The sequence below is a fragment of the Rhinolophus sinicus genome, chromosome 5, assembly GCF_057876585.1.
Source record: "Rhinolophus sinicus isolate RSI-liver-muscle chromosome 5, RSI-T2T, whole genome shotgun sequence".
NCBI classification, from domain to species: Eukaryota; Metazoa; Chordata; class Mammalia; order Chiroptera; family Rhinolophidae; genus Rhinolophus; species Rhinolophus sinicus.
The window spans coordinates 103,010,502-103,037,955 of record NC_142505.1 but is presented as its reverse complement, the minus strand read 5'-3'; the positions used below and the strand labels follow the sequence as shown (position 1 = coordinate 103,037,955).

The 27,454-nt window shown below is 49.5% G+C and overlaps 1 protein-coding gene across 1 annotated transcript in view; it reads left to right on the top strand.

The window, feature by feature from the left end:
• The window catches only part of SLIT3 (slit guidance ligand 3), a 553,294-nt gene that overhangs the window by 410,579 nt on the left and 115,261 nt on the right, over window positions 1-27,454 (top strand). The window contains exons 7-9 of the mRNA XM_019740962.3: window positions 11,866-11,937; window positions 17,432-17,595; window positions 26,631-26,772. Of these exons, the coding sequence (XP_019596521.3) occupies window positions 11,866-11,937; window positions 17,432-17,595; window positions 26,631-26,772 (378 nt within the window). The remainder of the gene's footprint in view (window positions 1-11,865; window positions 11,938-17,431; window positions 17,596-26,630; window positions 26,773-27,454) is intronic.

Below are 27,454 nucleotides of genomic sequence, written 5' to 3'. Positions count from 1 at the left end.
TCTCTGGGCTGAAATTCTGTCTTGACAAACCAGGTTTGGGAGTATCCCTTTGGTTTGCTTTCTCCCAGCTAAAACAAAATGGAAAATTAGCTCTTTGTCTTTGAAAAGAGAGTCCAGAGGGTTTTCTCCCAGGCGCAAGCTAAGGAGGCCAGTGGGGAAATGCCACAGAGCTGCCAAATGCGTGTGGGGGTCAGTTCATTCCCAAAACGGAGCTTCTGCACCGATTTGCAAATGTGCTCCTGTGCCAATGGTCAGCCTCTGCCCGTTTCCCATCCATCCCCCAGCTGCCAGCAGTGGCTTTGGTGGCCAGGATTTGAGCATGTTCAGGGAGTATCTTGCTCCTTGATCCGCTGTCGTCTCATGGCTCTCATGGGCGCCACGATCCCCTTGAAGAGCCAACCCTGCCTATTGCTGCTGCTGCCACTTCCGTCCAGGATGTGAAATGTTAGATGGCTCGGCTTACCTGTGGTCAGGAGTGCATGACTCTGCAGACGTGGGTCCTGAAAGCCAAGATCCTAGGAACTCAAGCAGGAAATTGTCCTCCTCTGCCAGTTAGCTTCGTGGTGGGGAGGAAGGCATGGGGGAGAGTGGAGATGCAGAGCTAGAGAGAATCAGAGTTCCGACCTTTCCCTGAGCTTCCGTTTCCTGTCTGCGAAGGCCCACAGAAGCAGGGGATGGTGAGCAGGAGGGATGAAGGCAATATGATTCCGTTTTTCCAGGGTCACCTTTGGACTCACCGTAAAGCAGCTCTAGAGAGCCCATTTCTCCACTGACTGATACCTACGTCAGAGGACCCCAACTATTGGCTCATAGGCTGAATGAAACCTGCAGATGTGGGATTTGATTTTTGTTTTGAATTGCTTGGGTCTTTACAGTGTTGTTGTTGTTTAAATAGAATTAGTTGCCAATGTTTGAAACTCAGGTAATTTTACTTGAAAGTGTATGATTTGAACTTTCGTTGAATATCTAGAGGTTATAGGCCCGCATATGCTGGGAGGGTCTAGAGCAGTTCTATCCAATAGAATTTCCCGTGATGAAGGCAGTGCTTCATATCTGTGCTGTCCAGGATGATAGCCACTAGCTGTACGTGACTCTTGCGTGCCCGAAATGTGGCTACTGCAAATGAGAAACTGAGTTTTTCATTTCATTTTAACTGATTTAAATTTAAATTGCCACATTTAGCTCGTGGCTACCTTATTGCACAGCGTAGGTTTAGAGCCCAGTGGCAGGCACCCCATTTGGACAGGGCCTGCCCTCTGCAGGTCTCCATAGCTCCCACCAGCCCAGCTTGCCTGCCTGCCCGGCCCCAAATCTCAGGGGCCATTTCACATTCATTAAGAAGCACGGTGTTTAAACAGTGTATTTTCTGAAACTAAATACGTCAGAATATCTGCCACTCCCCTCACCCTTCACGCTTCCATTTCTCTATCTTAATTTAAACATCTGGATCTGATTCCCCTAAATAACCCATTTGCATGGAAACCCTGGAGAATGATTATAAAGCCGTCTCCCAACAAAGCAAAACCCTCTCTGCGTGAATTAGTTCCCTGATCCCAATTACTCTCTTCTCTCAGCCTTGTAAATGACTTCCACAGTGTCAATTGGGTAGGGAAATCACTCCCATGTCTGGACCCGTCCCTTCTGCATACGTGAGCTGGAAATGTGGCAGCCGGTTAAGGAAGCAAGGCCATTAACCCCCCAGCAGCTGAGCCAGGGGTCTGCACAAAAAAGAAAGAAAAAGAGCCGACCCCACGTAACTATTTTCAAATGCTGCCCAGTAGAGTCGGGTGGCAACTTTCAGAGTTTGGCCAGATGTCCTGTCTTTATACAGATCTGAGCATCCACGATCCCTTCCAATGCTGTCTAGAAAACTATTCCCGTTCCAGAAAGGACATTTTAGAACCAGCATCAGCCCAGCTGGAATCGGTAGGCTGGAAAGACCTTGGACGTCAACTGTTCCCACCACTTCATTTTAAGAGAAAGAAACCTACCCAAAAGGTTAAGTGACTTGCTCACAGCCGCAGGGAAATTTCAGGGAGGAATTAGGCCAGAAGACGGCCAGCTCTATTGACTTTATCCAATGAGCTCTATATGGCTGTCTGCCTTTCCCCTATATCAGCACGCAGGAAACAAAAATGTGTGAAGACAGCCTCTGAGTCCTGCCATCTCATCCTCCTTTAATCTCCAGCATTTTGCCAGAGGGAGCATTTTACATTCAGCATGGGGACCACACCCTCCCCTTCTAGGGCCTTCCCTGCCTGCGGCCACTGCTTGGGGGCTGACCCCCGAGTGCCCCAACAGGTGGCTGTCCAATCAGAGAGCAATCTGGAAAGAGATGAATGTCCACATCACTGATCTCGGCTACCGGTGCTGACCAGAGCCCAGTGAGTAACACTGGGGTCCCCTGCCCGTCTCTGAACCCCAATAGCCCAAGGTGTAATTGCAGCCAGCTCCCTGAGGGTCCCTCCCTCACAAATGGCAGAGGGTAAAAGCAGGACCTGTTTGGCATCTCAGCCCAGGAACTGAGCCTCACGCACCCGGTGCAGTTTGTCTGCTAACAGCTCTGGTCTGGCTCAATTCTGAACTGTGCACAAGAGGCAACTTGTATGTTTGGCCACAGAACTGATGAGCGGCGTGCAGAAACCAGACAGGAGCACACCTGCCGGGCGAAACACAGCTTTATTCTTTAAACGGAAACTTCTTCAGGGCTCTTTGTCTCCACGAAATGGTAGTGGGGAAAGAAAGCGTTGAGTCATTTTCTACCGTTTAAAGATAGCTCATTGGAACAGTGGGTTGCCAGAGTGTATCTCAGCTGGTGATGCAGTATGGATGGAAGGCTTTACCACATGCCACCACAGGCCATTAAAATACTTTGATTGTATACATATGTGTTCGATATATATATTTGACACACACACGCATGCGCTCACGTGTGTGTGTGAAATATACATATTTGATTCACATTGTTAAATGCATCTGTTTGGTTCAGCGACCGAAAACTGGCATCTGCAAGCCAGATCCCTCCCCCAGGTGTTTCATTTGTGACTTTTGTACCTTAAGGTGATTGAGTCACCCATATTAAAAAAGCAGGAGACCTCACATAAAAATTCTAGATGTCTGGCTTTCTCGTTATAACAGGGAACATCTGGCACCACTGCACCCCCATCCCAGCATAGCAACGTTCCTATGACACGAAAAGTGACAATCCCATGGAGTAGAATTGCGTTTCCTGCAGCCCCACCAGCCCACTTACTTAATCAGATGTCAACCCTTGTTCCCGTGCTCGCCGATCAGCCCAGACGCTGTTCAGAGTGGAAATTTATTTTTATTAAAAGGTGCCAAAAGCATGGCCCTCCACATTTTGAAACTCATCCATCTATTCAGTAAATATTTATTGAGTCATCCTGTGTGCCAAATGGAGGGCTAGGCCCCGCCCATACAATAGGGAGCAAAGCAGGCGTGCTCTCTGTCCTGACTTCGTGCCCAGAGCAGTGGGTATTTACACACTTTCCTCATCTTCCTCTCTCACTGGGCTGGACAGCAAATGCAGCTGACGTGGAAATTGTCCGTGTGTCCCCCTCTCAACCACAATCTCTATGTCCAGTTATGTAAGTCGGAGGTCATTCTTTCACCCTCAGCCCATTGCAGACATCTGGGCACCCTGGAAGCGGCCTGATTTTGAAATAATGTAGCAGACAAGATGGATGGTCCAGGCTCCTGGTTTATAGATGATGAAATAGAATTAGGACACTGCGGCCATCTCATTCATGTTGTCGTTTAAGGTACAATTTTACAATTAAATTGGTCATTGGGAGGCAGTTGACTCATTCTGAATCACCGCTAGGCAATATGTGTGACGTTCTCGGTACGTGAGTGAGCAGTGCTTCAGAATCCAGGGACCGGTGACACTGGAGCAGCATGAAAACGTGCACCACCGGTGTCTCACTGAGCGATGGCGGGATTTGAAAATGGATCTTTCCCTTTTGATCTTCCACTTTTTCACATTTATTTCGAAGGCATCCTTTTGTTGTTGTTGTCACTGAGGCTCTGCTGGGCAGCAGGAGATGAGTGTCTGCCTGTCACAATAGGAATAGATAATAAAGGGAGACCCAAAGACAGACCCTTCTGTTAAGGAATCCATATCATCCAAGGCCCCAATTGGCAGCTGATTGTTTTTATTTATTTCTGTAGGTTTTACATGACACCTGGAGACCATTTAAAATGTTACTTGGCGGTGAGAGCTCTGTGTTTAAAAATAACACTCACCCAGTGCCAAAGCACTTTAGAGTCGGGTACAAATATTGAGACAAAAACCCCAGCTGTTATTGCTTTGGCTGCTAATTTGAGGTGTCAAATGAGAGCCCTACTGCTATACGTCAGTGAATAAGGCCCCTTGTGAGATCATTATGTTTTCTAACAGTTGAGAGTAATGGACTAATCAGTGCAGCATCAGTTGTTTTCATTATATGCCCACACAATGGTTATGAGCTTTAATTTAAACGGTCCGCGGGGACATCAAGGAAATGAGTAATATGCAGCACCCAGGATAGTCCAGGAAAGTGAGCGACGGAAGAGGTGGCTTCTCGCCCTCCTTTTTCCTCTCTCCCTCTGCGTTCCATTCCTCTGGCCCCAGGTGCCCTCAGAGACTCATCGCCTGCTCCAAACGGGCGAAAGAGGAGCTTTGTTTAAGGAGCAGATCTGTAGTCTTGGTTCTTGAGGGTATTAAACATTCCAGTCAACCAAGCCAACAGTCAGGGTGGCTTTGGGCAACAGACTTGTTATAACGTCAGTCCCTGACCTCAGGTGGCTTTGAGACGTAATCACCCTCTCTTCCAAGTCACCTCCGACACCACCCACACTCTCTGTGCTGAGTGCTTTCTGTCCTGCAGATCAACGGAGGGTAATGCTGTTGCTTTGAGCAGCCTTGGCAGAGAGGCCAATGCCACCGTCCCTGCCACTTCCAAGTCCGTGAGGGCTAGTCCACCATTAACCTCCGTGACTCACCTCCACCTTGGGAAGACACAGAAATTAGGCAGCTAACGTCTGTCGGAAGACTGTGCTGGAAAAGACAGTTTTGCGTAATGGTTAAAAATCTAGGTCCTGGTATCACACTTGGAATATTGGCTCCACAACTCGATAGCTGTGTGAGTAGGGAAAGAGTTCATTGATCCTTCTTTCTAGGATCCAAAATGAAAATGACCATCAAATCTCAGGATGGTTGGGAGAATTAAATGAGATAATATGTGAAAAGTGCTCAGCCACGGTGAATTCAACACAGGCAGTGCTGGAGGTAGTTACGTCTTCCAGGCTTAGAGTGCTGGCTGGCCATTGGGCCAGCACATTTGTAAGTGAAAGTCAGGATATCTCCAGGCTCACGGAGAAAGACATCCTGTTGCCATGGCTGCTGATGACTCACTGAGTCTCCTTCCTGGGGAATGTTAAGGAGGGAACCATCTTACTCATCTAGACTTGAGGAATGTCAGCCTGCCTCCAGACAGGGATGCATGGGCCAATCTCTCTGACCCAAAAGTCTGGATCCTCACCTGCGTGGAGGGGAGAAAGAGGGGTTCCAAGAGTATCCTAGGAAGGTTGGCACACTGGGAGATCGCAGTGGCACTTACTTACTGTGGATGCCTGGTTTTGCAATTATGTGATACATGCTCCCAGATAATATGGCTGCATTAGAGCCAATTACATAGTGTTATGGACACACAACACGCAGATTACACCCAGAGCCGGGAAAGCACAGAGTGATAAAGTGATGGCCTAATCGGAGGGGACAGAGGAAAATGTCAGCCTGATTAAGGTTGCCAGGGTGGTGTGGCTGCAGCTGGACTTAGCTTCTCCAGATCAAAGATGGCTATCTTGAGGGGTGCACGGGAGAGCCACACTTCAGCTCTCAGCAGAGAAGAGCGGGGAGCAGGGGCAGACACCACGTTGGAGTTCTCCAAGGGGACCAGCCACCGCCATTGAGAGCCACGTACTGTTTCAGAGCTTGGGCCTCTTCCTAAGCAGGAAAATGCTGCCCTCCGCACAACAGGCTTCTGTCCCAAAGGTGGCGAGGGGACAGTTGTGTGCTGCCCTCCACACTCAGGTAAAGGCTTTCTTCTTAGCCTTTTCCCTTGTTCAGTGGTTTTCCAACTGGAGCTTGCATGAAAATTCTCTGAACGGTTCATTAAAAGACACAAGGCTGGGCCCACCCCTGAGTTTTTGGTTCGGCAGGTGTGGGTGGGGCCTGAGGACATGCATCCCTGGCAAGTTCTAGGTGATGCCCCAGGTCCGGGAACCCCACACTGAGAACCACTGCCAAATTCATTCCTCAGCCAACTCATGTGGATTCTAGGGCACTAGGGGTTAGTGAGCTCACTGCTGTAAGTTACCTGCCCCATCTCTTAAACAGCCTTTCCTAGGCTCTCCTTCCACCCCAGCATTGCAGGTTCCAGGAGAGTGGGCCCCGTCTGCCCAGGTGGGGCCAGGAGTGTGGAGTCCAGAGGGAGATGGCATGCTTTGAATCCCAGCTCTGCCACTTGCCCCCTGGGCTTTCCTGCGTGTGGTTTTTGTTTTTCAGTTGTGAAAGCTTCCGACCTGGTCTTCTTACTGAGTGGCCATCTGACGTGGCCGGCACATTGAATGTGATCACTGGGAAAGACAGGACAGGCACTGCCCAGTTCTAGAGCAGCCAGGGGTCGGCAAACACTGTCTATAAAAAGCCAGTTAGTAAATATTTTAGGCTTTCAGGCCATATGGTCTATGTCGCAACTACTCAGCCGTTGAAACATGAAAGCAGCCACAGACAGTACATAAACAAATGAGTAAAACTTTATTTACAAAAACAGGCCGTGTTGGATGGGATTTGGCTTGTGGACTGTAGTTTGCCAGCCCCTGGCACAAACCAGCATGTTCACCACTTCCTCATACATTCATCATTCCTAGGGAGCCCTCGTCTTGCCACAGCACCCCAGTATCTCACTAAGGAACACAGGGGAGCACAACTCTTTCAGGGTCATAAGGTCCAGTTTACGCGCTATAGAAACAGCAGTAAGTTCAGTAATCCCTAGGGCCCTGGAAAAAATGTTTAATGCCCCCTCTCTCGTGCTCACAATTGAGAGAGAGTGCAATCCATCAGTAAAAGAAGCATTGTCCAAACAGATCATTTTAATATGGAAAATGATCCCTTTTAATTAGGCATTTATGCTCCAAGTTGGACAAAACAGAAGAAGAACTAGACAGTATACAGGTCAAACCTCAGTCTTAATATAAATGCAGTATTTATAATGGGGAAGGGCTGTCATTTGAGTCCAGTGAGGGCAGGGGCTTGCCTTATTTCTAGTTCGTACTGAAATGCCCATTCGGTAGCTTGTGATTGTGCAAACAGGGAAGGCGAGAACAGTCCTGAAGTTTTATACAATTAAGTTGACCCTGAGCTTACGCTTGAACCCTCACGAAAAATGCTGAATTGAAAGAATTTACCTGGGGAAAAACCTCCAATCTGGGTGACTTGAGTAAAGCATATTTTCTCAAGGTATCTCCAGAGGAGCAGAGAGATGAGGATGAAACTAAACCCTGGAGCTAGCAAAACTCTTCCAGGACATGGAGGTAAATAAGACGAGGTTGATGAGGTCACCATCACTGAATCTGAGCCAGCCGTCCCGTGGGGGTGGGCGTGGATCATTGTCAGACCAAACTATTTATTGTTCTGTTGGTTAAATTTTAAGAAAGTTTATAGAACAAGAGGCAACGGGAGGCTTGTGCAGCTATTTCTAGCTTTGGGTCCCTGAGTGGAGATGACAGAGAGCATATCCATACTGGAATCACAAACTTGCCCTGGAAACAGAAGGCAGTGGGTAAGTTGAGAGGAACTGGTGTAAAGGAAGAATAGCAAGGCCTGCCTCCTCCTCCAGGAGACGCAAGTCCCTTACCTCTCGTAGCCTCAAATTGCCCATCTGTAAAATGGGGGTAATAATTTCAACCTCAGAGTGCTACAAGTATCAAATGAGATGAATGTGAAAGTGGTTTTTAAACTATAAAGGACTAAACAAACAAGCCACAGTGATAATAGCTAGTAACTATTGACCATTGGGTATGAATCAGGCATTGCACTAACTAACTAACTAACAAGTATGCTTCCCATGCCTTATTTCAAGTGCATGGCTGTTGGCTGGATAATGCCCCACCAAAGATGTCCATGTCTTCATCCCAGGAACTTACGGATATTACCTTATATGGCAAAAGGGACTTGGCAGATGTGACTGAGTATCCCGAGAGGGGAAGGTTGTCCTGGGTTATCCAGTTGGGCTCTAAATGTCACCACAGGGTCTTCATTAGAACTGAAGCAGGAGCTCACAGTGAATAGCAGGAGATGTGACAACAGAACTAAGAGGCTGGAGTGCACAAAAGGAGCCACGAGCCAAGGAATGTGGGTGGCTCTACAAGCTGCAAAAGGCGAGGAAGCAAATTCTCTTCCTGATGCCTCCAGAAGAAACAGGGTCGCGGGGACCCATGTTAGACATCTGACCTCCAGACTATAACGAATACACTGGTGTTGCTGTAAGCCACTAAATGATTGGTAATCTGTTCCAGGAGCAATAGACAATGAATACAGGCATCATTCCTGGAGTGCGGCCCATTTGAACTCAGACCCTGGTAGCGCCACCTGCTTCATCCAGAAAATGGAGATGATAAGAAAGACCTGCTTCACAGGGTGGCGGAGGAATTAAATGAGATGGTTCAAGTAGGACCCTCCACCCAGTGCCTGCCTGGCGTACAATAAGCTCTCAGTTAATGCTCACAGTCATTAGTATATCATTTAATCACCGCTGCAGCTCTGTGAAACCAGTGCTATTATTATCTGCATGCTACAAAGGAAGAAACCTCTTAAGATTAAGAAAACTTACTTGTGGTTGCACAGGCTGTAAGTGGCAGAAGCAGAACCTAAACCAGGTCTCCACCTGCAAGGCCTTTGCTCACCGGCTCTGCTTCACCATGTTGGGGTTATCACAATGACACCTCCGCAAATACCAGATGCTTAGGCAGGGGGCACAGGAACCAGACAGGGCACAGAGCTCCCTGCGCGGGCAAAAGCCACTGAGGCTGGAAATCAAATAAATCTGTGTTTATTAGGGAAACAAAAACTCTAGCTGCCATGGAGATCAGCGTCCGAGAGGTTACCAACCCTCTGACGTCCCTGGGCTGGCCAGCCCCACGCAGCAAATCACAGAACTCTAAATACTGTGTTAAGTCATTTTGGTCCTAGAATAATTGCTATTATCGTAAATGTTTCATAGCCCTCATTACGGCTCACTTTTAAATATCAGCGTAGTAATACACTAATAGGTCATCGCTGCTGGATCACTGCCGGATGCAGTTAGAGTCAAAGCCTGCATATAACTGCACTGTCTATGCAGCTAAAGCAGGGCTGGCTGTGAACTCAACCCTGATGGTGACTGGCTGAGCACGGTCAGAAGGAAGCCTCTTTTCTGCAAAGGCATCTTGCTTTTTGCCTTTGAGAGATAAAGAGGATGCTCAGGATTTTGGCTGATGGTGAGTCAACAACCCTGACTAGGTACCAATCCTCCACGTGTGGAGCCCAGAATTCTGGGCTGGATAGGAAGGGAAATGAAGGCATCATTTCTGCCCCAGAGGCATTTCTAATCTGATGCAGAAATGGGGGTGGGGGCATGGTCCTCACCCCTGCAAAAACAGGAGAGCCTGGTCTGATGATGTTCTGAAGGCTTCTTGAGTGGATGGAGATAGGATGGATTAACACACACACACACACACACACACACACACACACACTCATACTCATAGGAAAGATAAGCCACATGAAACAAATAGCTCCGTAGGTTCAACTTCATAAAATGCAAGATGGCTGTGTGCTGGTGCGTTCGGAAAGTTGCAGAGCGGGCAGCAGCAGATAACGGAAATTCGGTCTGGTCCTTTTTACCACAGTATATGCCTAAAATAATGCCAGACGCATGGTAGATGCACAATAACTAGGGGAAAGAGGGAGGGAAAAGTGTTAGGTTCTGTGCCTTTGTGTGAACGGATTTCCTCCTGGCCAAACAAATGCCAGGTAGACCAGGGGGGATTGAGGAATAGACTGAAGGAAGGGGCATGTGACCCCTGGAATCCTGCTGTGAACTAGGGTCACCAAGGGCTGGAGGAAAAATCCGTGCAGGGCCCCATGGGTGGGGTGGTACGGGGGCCGCTGTGTGCCGGGCGAAGCTTTGCTTCTATTTCCATGGGGGTGGGGAGCGGGAACAGGAATGAGCAGGACAGGACTAGATTGTCTCCATCAACGTCAGTAAAACGGTAGCTTCCGTGTCCTGAGTACATCCTGCGTGCTGAGCTTTTTACACGCTAAGCCTTGTACCGCCTGTGAGGTGGTACCCTGGCCTGCCTCCTTCAGCCAGTAAAGAACCCATTGGTAAGAGATGCTGATAATTTGCCCCAAACCACACATCTAGAGTATAGAAGACTCAATTTGAACCACGTGTGGACTTGCTCATGGGGCTGTAGTAATGTACAAGACAGAAAACGTTAGAGGCCATTTTAAGAGGAAAAGAATGTGTTCACTGAGGGCCAGGGGGACTTAAAAAAAAAAAAGTCTGTTTAAATAATGAAGGCTTCCAAGAAAAGGCTCCTTCCTGGACCAGCGGCCGGCCTGTGAGAGAGTTAGAGGAGTTGGGCTGGTGAGAGGGGGACAGAAGAAGAGCGGAGGAGCCAGTTCTCCCCATGAAGGAGTGGGCCAAGGGCTGTGGGAACAGCTCTTGCTGTCAGGGATGCACAGTGCAGTGGGGATGAAATCCTACTATGTGCTATGGTCCAGGGAGCAGAGAACGAGGCCCAGCCTTGCCGTGTGCGGTTGCCTGTCCGTCTGGACAGTCGCTGCAGTGACCGACCGGAAAAGGCCCTCCTGCTACCTAATGTTTCCTTCCATCTCTGCAAATGGCTTCCTTGGCGGCCACGCTTTCCTTGGGCTTCCACAATAGGTCCCTGAAGAAGGGTAAGCCCAGGGCTGTACTTAGCTACATCCTGACTTCATTCTTCGGCAGCCTCATTTCACCGTGATCCATTTCCGGAGCTCACATCGCTCTCGTTTCACTTACGCACAAACCAGTTAGTGCTGACGTTGCACTGTAGGAGTGCTCATCCGTGGTCACGGGGACGCTCCAGAAAGAGGACACTTAATCCCTGTCCCCACAGAGCTCACAGACTCACGTGAGATAAGTAAGATGTGCTTAAAGAGTCAGAAGATGCCTAGAAAATCCTTACAGAATAACCTTTCCACATGGCATCCTGTTTGAGGCAGTATGTACCCGGAGCAACACAGGAGTTTGCAGCACGATAGCACCGGGTTCAAGCCCCATCTCCAGAGCTCAGCTGTGGGTCCTTGGAAAAGCCATGTTGCCTCTCTGTAGCTCAGCCTCCTTATCTATAATGAGGCTAATGCCTACCTTGTAGGGTTGTGTGTCACTGAGCAAAATGATGTCTATCCACTTCCTACTCCCTAAAATGAGAACAGTAATACGTAACTGGCATTGTAGGTGTGAGAATGAGAGACACTGTCATGAAGCACTCAGCACATAGTAGGATTTCAGGAAGCCATATTACTGCTTCAGGTGGGTACAAAGTACTGAGAGAGCAGCCAAGGGGGGGGAGGGATCCACTGGCAACAGGAATCGGGTTCTCCAAGCAGGCCCGCCCACTTGTCCCCAGCTGCTCCGCCCACTGGCCCGTGGCTGCTGAGGTGTGGTCCCTCTTGCAGTCACATCCGTCCCTCCCCGTTGTGCTGCGCATAGGCTCTTGGTGCCCCTCAGGCTGCTCCCTGCTGACCGTCTCCATTTTCCCTGGTCTCTGCAGGACACTCAACAACAACAACATCAGCCGCATCCTGGTCACCAGCTTCAACCACATGCCGAAGATTCGGACTCTGTGAGTAACGGGCCCTGGTCCTCCCCCCCCCCGCCCCTGTAGGCAGCCCACAGTGCACCCTCCAAGCTGCCTGTCAAGCCTGCAGTGCTATGACGTGCCCCATGCTTCCTCTATCCAAATGCTGCCTCCTCCTGCTATTAGCTAAGGGGGTGCTGGTGAGCCAGGGCAGACGGGGGTAAGGGTCACGGTGCCCCCCGTCACTCTCGCCCCCCCATTCCGCAGCAGACAGACTCATTGCTCTCCATCCTGGGACTGTGGGAATCTTCTTGTGTTTTCCATCTTGGTGGGAAAGTCGATTCGTGTTACCCTGTCACAGAGCATAGAGAACCAGGCCGTAATGACTCACCATTTCCTTGGCTAATGTCATGTACCTCTGACAGTTCTATCATTATTGCCAATGGTTACACTGGTTTTCCCCTCTGGGAGCGGTGGAGTAGAGTCTTCATGGCTCCTGGTCCCCTGCCTCCCAGCCCCACTCACCACACTCCCGTGCTCACCTGCACGCTGGAGCATATTCTGATACTGGGATGCAGGAACTTGGTTCTTGAGCTTTAATGTTGGGTGGGCTCAAGCCCAGCAGGATGTGGGCTGGGACAGCAGGTCTCCCGACAACAGCCCAGACCGAGCGCAGCTCCGGTGCCTTATTGCCTGGGGAGTTTCCCTCTACTCTTAGCCGGAAACCCTGTGTAAGTTTCTCTGCGAATGGACTCCGCTGCCCCTTCCAAAGAGGCTCGTGCTCATGCTTTCCCGTGGTGGTGGAGCCTCAGGGCTGGAGCATCACAGTTCCAAGGGAGAACCAGCCCCCAAGAGCTTTCCGCCAAATTCACTTAGGGCCAAGATACAGGGCTGGATCCCTCCTGTGCCTGTATTGGCTCCGGGACCTCTGTTTCCTCCTTTACAAACCATGGCGGGGTGAGGAGCCGATGAGCTAGATACGTAAAGTGCCTGACACGGAGTAGACAGTAAATGATATTAATTGTTTGTTTTCTTATCATCGTCTTCGTTGTCAATCATTATCATCACAGTATTTAGCCAGAAATCTGGACTGAAAGTACCAAACACCCAGCTTAGCAGTGGCGCCTAATTAACATGGAATCCACAGAAATTGGAAAACCCTTAGAGCAGTGGTTCCCAGAGGGGGTCCCTAGATGGGTAGTGTCCACATCACCTGGCACTTACTAGAAAAGCAAACTTTCAGGCCCCACCCCAGACCCATGGAATCAGAATCTCGGGGGGTGGGACCCGCCACCTGTTTCCAGCAAGCCCTTCAGGAGGTGTTGATGCTCTTAAAGTCTGAGAACCGCTGCATTAGCGAGAAAGCAACCTCACTAAGTGAGAAGCAGTTTAGAAGGAAACAGCATAAAGTGCCCTAAGAAGGACACAGACTGGGAGTCAGGCAAACCTGAATTTAAATGCAAGGTCAACCACTTACTCTGGGCAAGTTTCTTCCCACTGCTGCCGTTCAGGGACAGCTAGTTAATAAGTTAATGAGAATGAAATGTGCTAAGGTGTAAAGTCATGGTGTGCACTCAACAAATACTAGTTATTATGAAGAAGAAGAAGAAAAATGATCCAAGCCCAGCTTCCATCATTGTTCTCCAGTTCTCCTTTTGATCCCTCATAGGATAACATAATTCCTTCAAGGGCATCTACCTTTTTCCCTCCCTTTTAAAAATGGAATGGTGCCCGTAATGGAGTTTTAAGGAGAAACCATTGGGTCTTCAAAGACCTCCTCAGAGTCTCCAGAAAACCACCGATGAGCCTGAGAAGAGAATGGCCCAGCGGCCCTGGCCTCGGGGTGCTGGGCCTGTGTCCACGAGTGGGTTGAATAGGAGAAATACGGCTCTGGCTGGCGGAAATTGGCTCAGCTCCAGGGAATGCTGCTTCTGTGACCACAGGGGCTGCTGTGATTTCTACTCCCCTGCTTCTTGTTTCCAGTTTAGCAGCAGCAATGACAAGCTGGGCTGGGTCCACAGAAGCGGGGAGATGGCTAGGTCTGGGTCTTGGGGGCTTGGTTTGGCTGTATGGGGTGAGGGAAGAGGGTGGGACAGAGTGTTCTGTTGGCGTCCTCCCCTGTGGTCCTGAACACTCATCTGATGAGTTCAAATCAATGAATCAATCTCGTCTGTTCTCTTTGCTCCCTGCCTGGTGCCATTTTCTCTTTAGTTTAATTTCAGAGATGGCTCTGTATAGAACTCTCCAGAGACTTGAGCTGACTAATCCCCCTTCACTGTAATTAAAGTGGGGGGGGGGGAGGGGAACTGGTGCTGGAGAAGGGGGGAAGAGGAGAGAGGAAGTCATAAATGGGATTTCTAAAGGAAAGCTTTTATATTGAATTCAGAAAGCCACATTTTATAGAAAATGAACACTGACCCTCTCTAAAAGGATTTGCTGGAAATTTAATTTAGTGTCTGTTGCTAAAAGGCACCTTTTACAAATTGGCATTTGTACTCATTCACCTTATCTCCTGTAAAGGTGGGTTAGCCAACTTGGAATATGGTGTATCCGTCAGCAGAAGATGGCAGGACACCATGCAGGAACCTCCTGGCTGCCTCGATGCTTCTGTGTCTAAATCAGAGATGAGAGCCTTGTACAGGCAGGACCATGGGTTGGGACGAGACTGCAGTGTGGAGCTAGTTTCCTCATAATGGTAGTAACAGCAGGCTTTGTTTTAGTGGTTTACAACGTGCCAGGCCGTGTGCTAAGCACTTCTCGTGAATCGTTTCAATACCTAGGAAGGGAGGGACCACCCCCGTGTCATCACCCTCCCAACTCACCAAAATTATTGAAAGTAAAATAATTTCCCTTCTCACTCAGGAGGACTAAAAATACTCCTGGCGGTTTCCAGGCTCACGTTTCATGACAAACATGATTATTTTTTTCTTTTAATCTTAGTATTTAGGATGTTATTACTCAATTTGGTCTCCCAGACATGATATGAAAGGCAGCTTGAAAGAGTCTGCGACCACTAGCTCTGGCACCCTCTCTCCCAGCATGTTTGATGGGTAAAATTCCGAGAACGGGGGGAGCTGAGCCCATCAACTGCCTCCGGCTTCTGACAAGAGCCTTCACGTGGCTTCTAAGTTATTTTTGGTCACCTCTCTTCCTGGTCCCCTTTGGAAGAAGAGAAATTCTTACAAAGACAGACAAAGGAACAGGGACCATCAGTAGCAAGGGTAAGAAGCGAGGTGGCTTGAGCTGCAGGCGGGGACTGAGGAAGAATCAACCTAATACAATCTTCCAAAAGGGGAACAAACCTCTGACATTTTGATTATCTCAGAAATTAATCCTCTCAGTGAGGATCTGACTTACCTAAACCTCATTTTGGTTCTTCCATTGATCTCTTAGCCCTGATTGGAACTGACGGGAATTTGTTCGCATTGATCCGCCTCGTAGGTCCACACTCGTTGCTTCAGAGTGAATCCCTGTGTCCTCAGCTTTCCCTCCTCACTGCCACAGAGGGCAGTCCCTTTCCTAACGAAAGCCCCACTCTCATTAAAAGGTGTGATCCTCCTGGCATATGAAAGAACTCCGCCCCTCAGCCTGCACATGCCACCACCTTGTCACCAGGACTGACCCACTGGTCAGTCCCAGGCAGCCTTTGTACCCCAGGGTCTATGTCCAGCCGTGGAGTCCTCTCTCTCTCTGTCTTTCAGGACAGCTCAGGACTGGGTCAGTAGACAGACCATTTTCACTCATCTGCCGTTCCCCAGGAAGGCCCAGTGTGGTAAAGGAATTCCCTTCTCTCCTCACGCTCCTTAGGAAAGAGGAACCAGCTGCAAGTTCACCCCCAGACTCCCTGTGAGAACTGAGGTGCTTCTCCAAACCCTTGCTAACTGCTAAACTTCTTTCTGAAGTGCCTTCAGCAGCACTGGGGAGCTTTGAAACTCAACGGGGAGGATTGATTGGGGCCCGTTATAGGCACTGTATCTTGGGCCTAGGAGCCTGTTAAAATGGGTTGGGCCTTAAATGTTGGCCCTGGAATACAAAAAGAAAATTACATCATCAAAATTAATGTTAAAACAAAATCATAAAAATCTTTTCAGCAGGAAAAATAAAATGACATTCTATGTGGGAATCAGGTTCACTGAGTTCCTCTGATGGGCTGGGATGTGGGGGCCCCCCCGAGGCTGCCAAGGCACCCACTGGCTCTGGCATGCCCAGGGTTTTCCCGCCCCACCCCCCGTGCACGGCAGTGAGGCTACGCCGGCATGCAGCACAAGTTGGCTGCACTTGCCCGATGTTTAGCGGTGTTGGCCTCACGCTAAGTGAAGTGTGGTCAAGAGCCCTTCAGCTCTCTCCATTTCAGGCATGGCGGCAGCCCGAGTCCCTGCTTTCCACTGCCACTCAGTGTTAACTGGCTTGACACAGAGTGCTTGAAAGTCCCCAGATACTGCTCTCTGATTACCATGTCCCGGATTGGGCATCAGAAAGCCAAGTATATGATAAGCCGATGTGACTAAAACTGGCCTATCACCACTTCTAATGACATAGGGTTCTAGGGAATGTGGACGTTGGAAGCTCCGGTAGAGAAACCTGGGGGAAGAACCCTTAGAAGCCCCTGGATATCCTTAGTTTGTCCCCCAATTAATGGAAAGGAAATTCAAGTCATGTAACAGACGGGATTGCCCTCAGAAGTGGAACCTGCAGATTGCTCTGGGGAATCTTGCTCAGTCAAGGGCAAGAAATTGATCTGGAATCAGCTACTAGAGGGAGAAAGCCAGGGAGTCCTGGAACTGGCTTTCTCAGAGGCACCTGAGCCAGTCAGAAGAGCAGATAACCCAGGTAGAATTGAACTTGGGAAGATGAAGGGCATTATGGAGAGACGGCGGTGGGTTACAGGAGTCTGGTGTGGACAACAGTTATTTAAATAAGTGCATCCTTCACTCCATGCCCTGCTCTGCTCACCCTGGCTGGTGCTCTCCGTGGTATTGGTTTTGGGCTCACCAGCATTACGTGCAGGGGCTTCATTAAAGGACACGTAGGGAGAGAACGAAAGGGTAAAAGCAGCAGCAGAGCTCAGCCGCCATGCCACCATAACCCGGGGCATTGAGATTGAGAAGCTGTCTCAAGCCATCTGTAACGCATGTTAGCTACAGCACTGAAATTCGCACATGAGCCACCCCTATGGAAGTTTGACCTGAATCAGGATGGTCACTGTCATCCTGTCACTCTCCCCCTCCTACGTGCTGAAGGTGTTTTGAGTGGGAAAGAAAAGGGTGGAATTACTATTAAGAACTGGGGAATTGCTCAGCCCCTGGAGGCCTCCGCTGGGTGTGGCCTCCGTGTGAAGATAACGGTCATTTGTGGTTGGCAATAAAAGGGTTGAGATTCCTGTAGTAATTCAGTCATGCAGAGGGGAAAGCTCCCCTGGGCTCCTGAGCATTATCACGCTAGACAGAGGGCACAGAGGTTTGGCCCGCTCTGTCCAGCCAGTGGCAGCCTCCCCTCTTCATGCTGTGACATGTCTTCCCTCTGTCGCTGCCTCTCCCAGGCGCCTCCACTCCAACCACTTGTACTGCGACTGTCACCTGGCCTGGCTCTCGGATTGGCTGCGACAGCGGCGGACCATCGGCCAGTTCACACTCTGCATGGCTCCTGTGCACCTGAGGGGCTTCAACGTGGCAGACGTGCAGAAGAAGGAGTACGTGTGCCCAGGTGAGGCCGCCCCCCTGCTCTGCCCTCCTGCGCTGTCACTCACCCACCCAGGAGGTCACCCTGACCTTCAGCACACACCTTGGCCCAGAGCTGGGTGTGGAACCCCAGGTCACCCCAGTGCTTAGAGAATACTGGAGGCCTTCAAGGGGTTCCAAGCAAGAAGCTCTTGTCATCTGTTAAGTGAAAAGGCTCAAAGAACTCATGAACCACTTTCTGTTAGAAACCTAACATTTGTTAGGGACTTGAGCGTTTGCTAAACATGTTTCTGTCCTCCAGTTGCTCACAGCAATTGGGAGACAGGATAATGGAGGCTGTGGGGTCAGCCTCCTTGGCTGGAAATCCTAGCTCTGCCCCTTACCAGGGTGTGACTTTGGCAAGTTTCCACTTGTCTGCAAAATGGAAATAATACTAGTACATAACTCACAGGATGGGTGGGAGGATTAAATGAAGTAATGCATAGAAAGCCCTTAGCATAATACACAGCACTTGGTAAAAGCTAATAAGTGAGGCTTAATTATTATAGTTTAGTGGGCCCACAAAATGCGCTGAGCAAACATAGGCGTTTGATCTGTGGGCGATCGAAATGTAATAGAAGCACAGAAAACAGAACTGTGCACAGATGTACTGAGGCAGCGCGGACGTCCGGGGATGGGAGGTGGTTGAGAGACCGAGAACGTCGTCCCAGAGGATGGAGCCGCTTTTACACAGAATCCTAAATGTGCTTGCTGGTTTGCTTTTCACTTTCCGTTGATATCCTCCAGTCCCACCGATTCTCCCTTTTCTTCTGGCAAAGTAGAGCGAATCCCTTGATTTCCTCAACAAAGGAAACAATAGAAACTATGGTTGTTGAGGACGTTCCCAAAGAGGCATATCTGACATCCAGGAACCCAGTCCTGGGATCAGGGCCCAATGGCCTGCACAGGCCGGTCTCAGGGAGACGGTGCAGGAAGAGAGAACAACAGGGCGCTTAGCACGGGTGGGGCTGCAGTTCCCACCGTTCTTAACTGGTGCAGCTTTCCGTCCTGCAGGTTTATTGAGCAGCAAACGCTGCAGGAGCTGCTATGACAGGAGTGCGGGTCGGCCCTCTTCTTCTCTGGGCTGCACTTGCAGTATGTGTATATGTAAGCATTTCCTTGAATCCAGCTTCCTCTCGTTCTCTGCTGTTGCCCCTGTCATGTTACTACTTCATCAAGTTCTTTATTATCCAGCGACATCCTAACACGTCTCAGAGCAGTACCTCAATAATTTCCTATAGACGCCCACTTAGAAATCACTTCCCATCAAACACGGATAATAAAACCGCTTATCACACAGGCACCAAACTCAAACACAGTGACTGTAATTACAGTAATTATTAGGCAAAGGGTACAATACCGGCGTAAGTGCCAGTGAAAGAAATAATTATAGAGTGCAGGAGTCAACCAAGAGCTAATGAGAAAAACTAATTAGAGAGAATGTGAAAACACATCGTTATAGGTGGTACCAAGCTCCATGCTGCACACGAACATAAACACCACCTCATCACAGAAGTGCCTTCCCATCGAAGCAGTCGTGAGACGTTGCTTATCTAAACGTAGTCGGGATCCAAACCCCAGGGGGGTAAGGCCAGGCGATCCTCTTGGGTCCTGGAGGTGCTAGCTCCCCAGATGTCCCTCGTCTGGAGCGGCTAGATCTCACAGGCGGCTTCGTTGTCACATAGAAATGTCCTCATCGCCTCCCGTTTATGGCAGTGACGCCCATTGCTTGTGGGAGACCCTGCAGCTTCCTAATACGAGGCCAGGTGTCTTTGGAGGACATGAGCGTTTAGTCTGCAGACTCCGTGCATGACCAGGCCACTGACCTCCACCCTTTCAGCACAGTATGAATTCAGGGGAGGCCCACAGTGGGACCACAGTCCATTGAGGAGATCTTTAGGTGCTTTCCCAGGTCTCGGGTTAAAAATAGAATATGTGCGGGCTCCTTTCTGAAAACATCCAAGGCAGATAGGATGGCCTGGGGGAACTGGTGTATTGAACATCCGTGATGAACGAACCGCCGCCATCATTAGTGGCGTCCAAGAGGACCACCTTCTCCAAAAAGTGCTAACTCTTTGATAATTGCTAAACGTAGTTGGTGAGACTGTGATAAAAGGCCGCCAGAGGAAGCAGCATGGAGCAAGACTCAGGCTGTGTACACAGAAGAGGTCAAGGAGAAGGGTTATTTTCATGCACTGACCACCCCCCACACACGCATCGCCCGGCGGTGCAGGCCCCACCCCATAGCAGAGCCCAGCAGGACACCTGAAAGAGGTGGTTTTGTCCAGACCTGACTGCGGCCGTTTTAGCTGCAGAACCAGCAGTGTTCCTCCTCTCGCAAGCTATTCCCCCAATAACTTGCAGCAAGAAGACTTTAGTCAAGAAAGGCCCAGGGACAGGGGGTTGGCAGGGGAGGCAAGCCATCTCTTTAAAAATAGAGGTTATCTGCTCAGGAGAAAGAAAGGTGTGTGGCACCAATTAAGCCATCCCTGCGTGTAGCTCCATCACCAGTGGCCCCTGTACAGGCAGCATCAGAAAACCTCCCTGGGCCCTTAGATGGTATCAAAAAATTCGCCAAACACCCGACTGCAGAGACAGGAAAGAGCTTGATCTCTCAGGCTGTGAGGGCCTTGCCTGTCCGAGTCCCTGATAGCTCCCTTTGAATTAAATCCAGCTGTCTGGAGCCCAGCCTCTTCCCAGAAGCCCCAGCGACGGGCCCCTTGTCACTCCAGCTAACCTAGGAATTCACTAGCACCATGCTTTGACAAAATTCATCTCCTCTGTCACCTGCGCCCTTCCCGTCGAAGGCATTTATTTTTTTTTTCCTCTGGGGAGACAATTAGGAATTTTTCACAAGGGTGAGGGACTATATCTTTGTTTTATTTATTATGAACGTTTTTCTGTGATACACAACTGAACTGCTTGGTTTCCTTCAGCCACTGCTGAAATGATTTCTCTGTTAGCTTTTCCTGATTCAAGACCAAGGTTAGTGCCCTAGGACTCGAAGAGTCCTGGTCTCGTTGCCTGAACCTGAGTGGGACTTTCTCAGAGTTCTTATCACAGCCCTGAAGAAAGGTTCCGCTTTGGCCATTAGTTGGCTCCTGTTATGTGAGTTGCAAAGTTTTGTTCGTTTGGTTGGTTTTTTCCGTCTTTACCTAAAGGGCTTATTTGGGAGTTTAAACTCTAGGATTTACCTTCCATGCGTCAATTTGCTGACACCTTAATCTGAGAACGTTTTTACCAGTCACAGTTTGTAATTCAAGGGGATTCGTTAAACCTTTGACCTCCTGAGTCAGTGATCTGTTTCCTTTGAACATCTTTGAACCCATTGGGTTGTCCCCCCATTTCACACTCATCTGCCCATGGCCTTCGAATGTGAGATACCTTTTCATGAAGATTAATCTTGTCTTCTAGCAATAAGGGGCCATGGCATACCTCATTTCAGATACCCCGATACCTAGAACCGTATTTGATCCTAATAGCCTCTCAACGAACATATTCTCATTTATTATTGAAAATGAGATAGGTGTATCTCCCTGGAAACAGGAAACTCCCCCCCTACCCCGCTTTTTTTCTTTCTTTCTTTTTTTTTAATTTGGGACCAGCTACTAAGTATAAAGATAATTAAGGTAAGCCTGACTGGCCGCCCATCTCCTTAGGAGATTTTAATTAAAACACCATAATTGGACATTGCAAGAATGAGATTATTAGGTTTATGGCCATTCCCAAAATTATCATGCCTCTGGTATTTAAATCACGTTCATTTATATTCTCATCATAATTGCTTGAGTCCCATTGTCATCACAGTCTGTTGTTGGCTTTTGAAAGGCCAGAGGCCAACAGGGATGCTTAATTTGAATACTGGAATTAATTTATTTCCACATGCTCACAAGGCCATTGGGTGTTTCGACTCTGTGCATTCTACTCGGTGATATTCTCTTTAAAGACAGGAAGAAAGAGACGCAGCTCTCACACCAGCAGGTGTGACCATTCCATGTCACCACCCGAACTGCCTCTTTCTCACGAGACTCCAAAGCTCTAATGCTCTTCAATTTCACAGCAGTACAGAGAGGCCTGTGGGTGTCTTGGGCAGAGGGGATGGTAAGAAGAGCACTGCACTGAAATGTGGCGCCTTATGCTTCACTCGCTCCATGATCCTGGGCAGTTTGCTTGTCCTTCCTATTCGTTCATTTCCTCACCAGTATAACAGGGACAATCGTAATAGAACCTACGCCATGGGTGTTATGAGGCGCAAGTAAGGTCATGTACACAAAGCATTTAATACAGCATCCAGCACGGAGGAAACATGCCGTCAATGTTGGCTGCTTTTATGAGAATGATGGTTATTCTTAGTTTGGCCATGACTGTGTCCTTGGGCAAGAGCTCCTCTCGCTCAGGGCTCCTGTTTCCTCACCGTCTCCATGACCCTTTGTAGGTCTGAGCTCAGTGACATGTGCCCCATTCATTGGGGTGGGTAAGTTAGGGCTTTGTGCTTTCAGCGTGACGATCATCCCCGTTTGCCAATTAGGAGAACAAAGGTGAGGTGGCAGCTGGGCCAGATCCACCTCCCTGGTCACCACTCCAGCTTTCTTGTCCCTCTGAACCAGAGGGGGAGTTGTGCCGCCCGCAGAGACAGGATGGTTAGTTCCCTGTCCACGCTGGTGATTATGAGCATGTTTCCTGTGTGAGGCCAGGCGGGGAATGCATTCCTGTCCCCTCGCCCATGGAGTGCCCCTCTTCCTGATGGGACAGGGGCACCCCAGTGATCAGTGAAGAGCAGAGAAGGGCCAGTGCCGCGTTCCCCCAAGCTCTGCCCTGCCCTTTATCAACACATGAGGCCACAATGCGGGGAAGCTTAGGAGACTTCAGAAGGCGGGCATCTCCGATCCCTCTTGTTTGGCACAGAGGTCGCTCTGGCTCCAGATCGGAACTGTAGAGCAGAAGCGTGACTGAGGAAAGGCGATGGGCCCCAGCTGGGTGATGGGCTCTGGGCCCACACCCTCACCTCCAGTTGAGGGTGAGAACGTCCTCCTGCCTCCAGGAGCCGAGGGCTTGGGCACTTACTTAAAAGGGAAGGAATGAAGAGCAAATCCGCGTTCACCCCTAAGCTTAGAGTAGAACACTGTAGAACGTAGATTACAGGGGCTTCTGCCTGCTTGTCCATCGCTGCGTTCTGATGTAAGGGAGAGGAGGAGGTGGCACCAGTAGGCAGGCTGCTCCAGGACGATGAGGACTCGTGGGCACCGTGAAAACATGTTATGCAACATGGAGACACGCGTGAGGCCAATCCCAGACAGTCCCTTCCATCAGAGACGTAGAGACTCTTCCTATCCTGATATGAAAACTCCACTCCCATTTCTTTCTTCCTCTCAGCTTGTAGAACGGCAGGTGTTTCCTCGCGTTGTCCCCTTGGAAATCCACTGCCCCTTGCACCACCCCCGTCCCCTTCGACATGTGTGGACAGGAAGGGCTGGGAGGGATGGATTTGCTGGCAGAGTTCAGTGGAGCACACAGGACACCCTGACCCATGCAGGTGAGTAAGGCTTATCGGCAGCCCCAGAGGACTGGGCAGATGTGGCAGAAAGCCTTCAACTTCAGGCATGAGAGCCCACCTCGCCAATGCCGTCCCATCCCCCACTCTGTGGCTGATTCTATGACCAGAGCCCAGGGCACGCAGAACTCAAGGGCTCCCCTCAGCGCCCTTCCAGAAGGAAGGCTCACCGCCATAGCTTGGTGACATTCGGCTCCCATGTCTGCCAGGCTTCTGGGCCAATTTCACTTGTGAATTTGTCCTCTCACTCACCCAAGGTATGTTTACTAAGTCGGTGTTTTGTGTCGGTCCCTGTTTTAGGCACATGGGATGTGACAGGAAGTAAGACAAAAAAAGTTAATGCCCTTATAGAACTTACATTCGAGACTCAGTCTGTCCAGACACAGAAAGCAAAGGGGAGGGACTTCTGACGTCACTCAGAGGCCCAAAGCGAAATGGGCTTTGGTCCATCAAGCACTGATCAGAGGGGAATGTTTCCAGGGAAAATGAACCCATCTTTCGGCACCCTCTTCAACCTGAAATTTTGTTTAACAAGGGAGTAATGTCCTTACTATGTGTGAGTGCCTGGCTGGGGAGCTGCCAGCCCGGGTGCTCAGGAGGCGGTAATTACCACTGTGCGTAATTAAAGGTGTTGTTAGTGACCTGGTTAAGGAGTCTTTTTCAAAGGCTGTTTTGCCTTAACAACATCCCCTGAAATGGAGCACACACTGCCTACAGAATCAGAGCTACCCTGGGAAACACCCAGCTCCTTCCCGGAGGGACTCAAGGCTGCAACCTGGGTCTGGTTTAAACAGAACTAACGTTAGCAGAGCCGTCCAAAGGAGCACTTTTGAAAAAAGTCCCATTTCAGAACTTCCTGTTGCCCATAGAAGCCCTTGACCATAATGTCTTATTTTCCCCCTTTTTTCAGAAACACCCCAACCAAGTAATATATGGACAGATCAAAAGAGGGGCAGTCATCCCTCCTCCATGGACGGAAAGGCAGGAGCTCCGACTCCAGCCCTCCCAGGAGCCCAACATTTCCCAAACAGGACGGTACCCGGGCTGAGGCAATTCTCCCTGACTTTGTCTGGCGCACTTACCCCTTGATGTGGAGGGCCAGACCTGGCAGTTTTCTTTGGAGGAGCGCCATCTGTGCTCCAAAAGCCCCGCGTCTGAAGCCGTACTGCTCCCAGCCTCCCCGGGATGTGGGTGAGGGGATAGGAGGCCATCACACCGTAGGTCCTCTTAGTCACCTGCAAAGAGAGGTGGAGCTGAGGTGGGAAGGGTGCTGGTAGGTGTCTCACTTCTGCTTCCATTTTTCTGAAGAACAGGGGTAGTCAGTCGTTAGACCCAAAAAGGATTTCAGACATCTGCAATCCAAACTCCTTACTCACTGAGAAGGTAGCGAAAAGCTCAGAGTGGGTACCACGACTAGCCCAAGGTCTTGCAGACAGTTGGTAATAATAACATTAATAAGGATGATAGCAATAGCAGGCATTCCTGAGCTCTGACTCTGTGCCATGCATTCTTGTAAGTACTTTACATGCATTAACTTCCTTTGCCTTCACAACAAAACCATGCTGTGAAATAAGCATTGTTATTCCCCCTGCCCATCTTACAGATGGGGAAAACTGAGGCACAGGGACATAAGGATGAAATGATAGAACTAGGATTCAAACTGGGGCAGTGGGACTCCAGAGCCCACGCTCTCATCTGTGACATTCTCCTTCCTGATCTGAGGCTCTGACAGGCTGGCTCTCTGGCTTGCCATTGTCTTAGAAGTGTAAAGACTTTCACAGTTTGGAACAAAGCCAGTATCACCTCTCTGTCAAAAAACATGAATGTTCCAGGTGGGGAGTTTAGTGTAAGTTATCATCTCTCTGGCATTTTCCATGGTCTCCATTGGAGCCACTAGTGTGCCACTGGAGAGTTCGAAGTCCTTGTACCCTAGACAAATATTTTCTCAAATGTCCAGCTAAGAGGATGTTTTAAAAAAAAAATTGTGTGTGTGCGTGTGTGCGCGTGGGTGTAAGAGAGAGGCACCATGGGAAATAAAACTCTGTATTCACTGGGTTGGCACTTTCTGGCAAGGCAAACCTCCCAAATTAAGCCACAGGCATCTGTTTGAGCCTCTACAGAAGGCTCACCCCCAGGCAGGGGGACTACTGAGCATGGCAGCTGTCTCCACCGTACTCGTAAGTCTCACTCAGTGTCCACATGAGGACTTGCCCCAGGCCCAGTCAGTCTTCTGATGCAACTTCTGTAGCTGGACTCACTCTGACTGCCCAGACTCAGCTCATCCAGTGAACAGAGGCCAAACGCAGGTCACTTTTCCCTGCAGTCATTTTCTGTGTTTCATGTTTAGTCTCTATCGACAGCTCCCAGCCAGAAGTTTCGTGTCTGAGCAGTGAGGCTGTCTGCAGAGTTATGCTGGGTTTGGTCTCACCTGTGGCCCTTTGCTCTGGGAAAAGGGAGATGGAAAGACTGAAATGACCTCTGTGTCTGGATCCAGCAGGAGAGGGATAAGAGGCCATTGGGCTGAGTCTACCTTTTGGACCACAATGTCCACACTTGAAAAGCTAACCACAGGTTTGAGACTCTTACCTCACTTTGAAGAAGGAGTCATAGCATGAAAATGTATATAATGTGCTGAAAACATTTGAATTTACTTCTTGTATGAGAGATTTGACATGGCCACGACAGTGATTATGATTCTTGTGATCTTCGAATCTTGATTTTGCCAGCTGATGGGTATGTTTGTCTACGTTTGCCTTTCTAAGTAACCTCCTTGGATTCCATTTTCTTGGGTTTTTACCACTTTGCTTTAAAGTCACACTGGTTCTCATCTCGGACCAAAGTAAGAGCCGAGTTGAAAATATGTAGTAACTTATTTTGTTTCTAATGAGGTAAGTTTCATTTGCGTGTTCTCTGGACATAACAGCTGTTAAAATGTCTTGGGTGTCACTGCTGATGACTGTATTGATATGTAGACATTGATGCCCCAGATGGGGAAATTCTGCCACCTTTTTTCCTCGCACTTGGTTTGGATAGTGATTTCCAGCCACTTGAGAAAGGAATGAAGGTGTATCTACACTCAGCATCAATTCCCAGACAAAAGCCAAAAACTCTCGGGTGTCATTCAGACATTGGGCACCCTGAGAAAGCGGTCCCAGGATAAGGTCTTTGCATATTTTCATGTGTGATTGACTCTGAGAGGACCTCTTTCTCTGAAAGGCTAAGATGATGAGATGACAGAGCAGGTGGAATAATCCAGAAATAGTCAGCTCAAGGTCAGAGTCTCTCCTCTTGGCTCAGTGTTCAGCCAGTGGCAGCTGTGTCTCTGAGATGAGCGGAAATGTCAGCTGCTGATAATTTTTCAGGTAGCTTTATCAGCAGCGCCTTCTCATTGGGAAGCTGGTTAAGGGGCCCGGAAGCCCAGGAGGCTCCTGACACTGATGTGAGTTGACCATTGTGTTCTGGCCCCACAGGCCCCCACTCAGAGCCTCCATCCTGCAATGCCAACTCCATCTCCTGCCCTTCGGCCTGCACTTGCAGTAATAACATCGTGGACTGTCGCGGGAAGGGCTTGACGGAGATCCCTGCCAACTTGCCAGAGGGCATCGTGGAAATGTAAGTGCCCCATCTGCCACCCTCTGTCCCTGGCGATACCATTTCACTGCCTCAGCCAATCCCCCAGTAAGCAGGCAGCCTGTTGGCCTGCTAGAGCTGACCCTCAGGAATCTCTTTGCTGTGCTTCCAGGCTCCCCCAGGTATGGTAGCTCTGTGGTCAACAGCGTAGATTCCATCAGCACACTACAGCCCGTGGGCCTAATATACCTGCCACCTAGCTTTGTATGTTCTTGGAACACAGCCACACCTGTTTGTTTACGTATTGTGCGTGGCTCTAAGGCAGGAGCGAGTGGCTGTGACCCAGCAGCCTAATGGACATCCTGTTTGGCCCTTTACAGGAGAGGTTTGCCAGGCCCTGGCCTGGAGTCACCCTGTGATTGTGTCCTGGCGCCATGGGCCAGCTGGTTGACTTTGGGCGAAATGATTGCTCTTTCATGTTGAGTTTTCTTACCTCTAATAACGTGGTAATCATAGTACTCTCAGTGAGCCCTTGTGAAAATGAAATGAAATACTGCATGTAAGCGCTTATCACCGTCCCTGGCACATGGGCACATGCTCTGGAAGGTGGTGGTGGTCATGGTGGGACGTGTGCGAAGGATGAACTGACTCCATAGCAAGAGACTGAGCTCTGAATCACTTCAGATTGGACCGTTGTCCCCTAGATCGATCTTCAGGTAGAGAC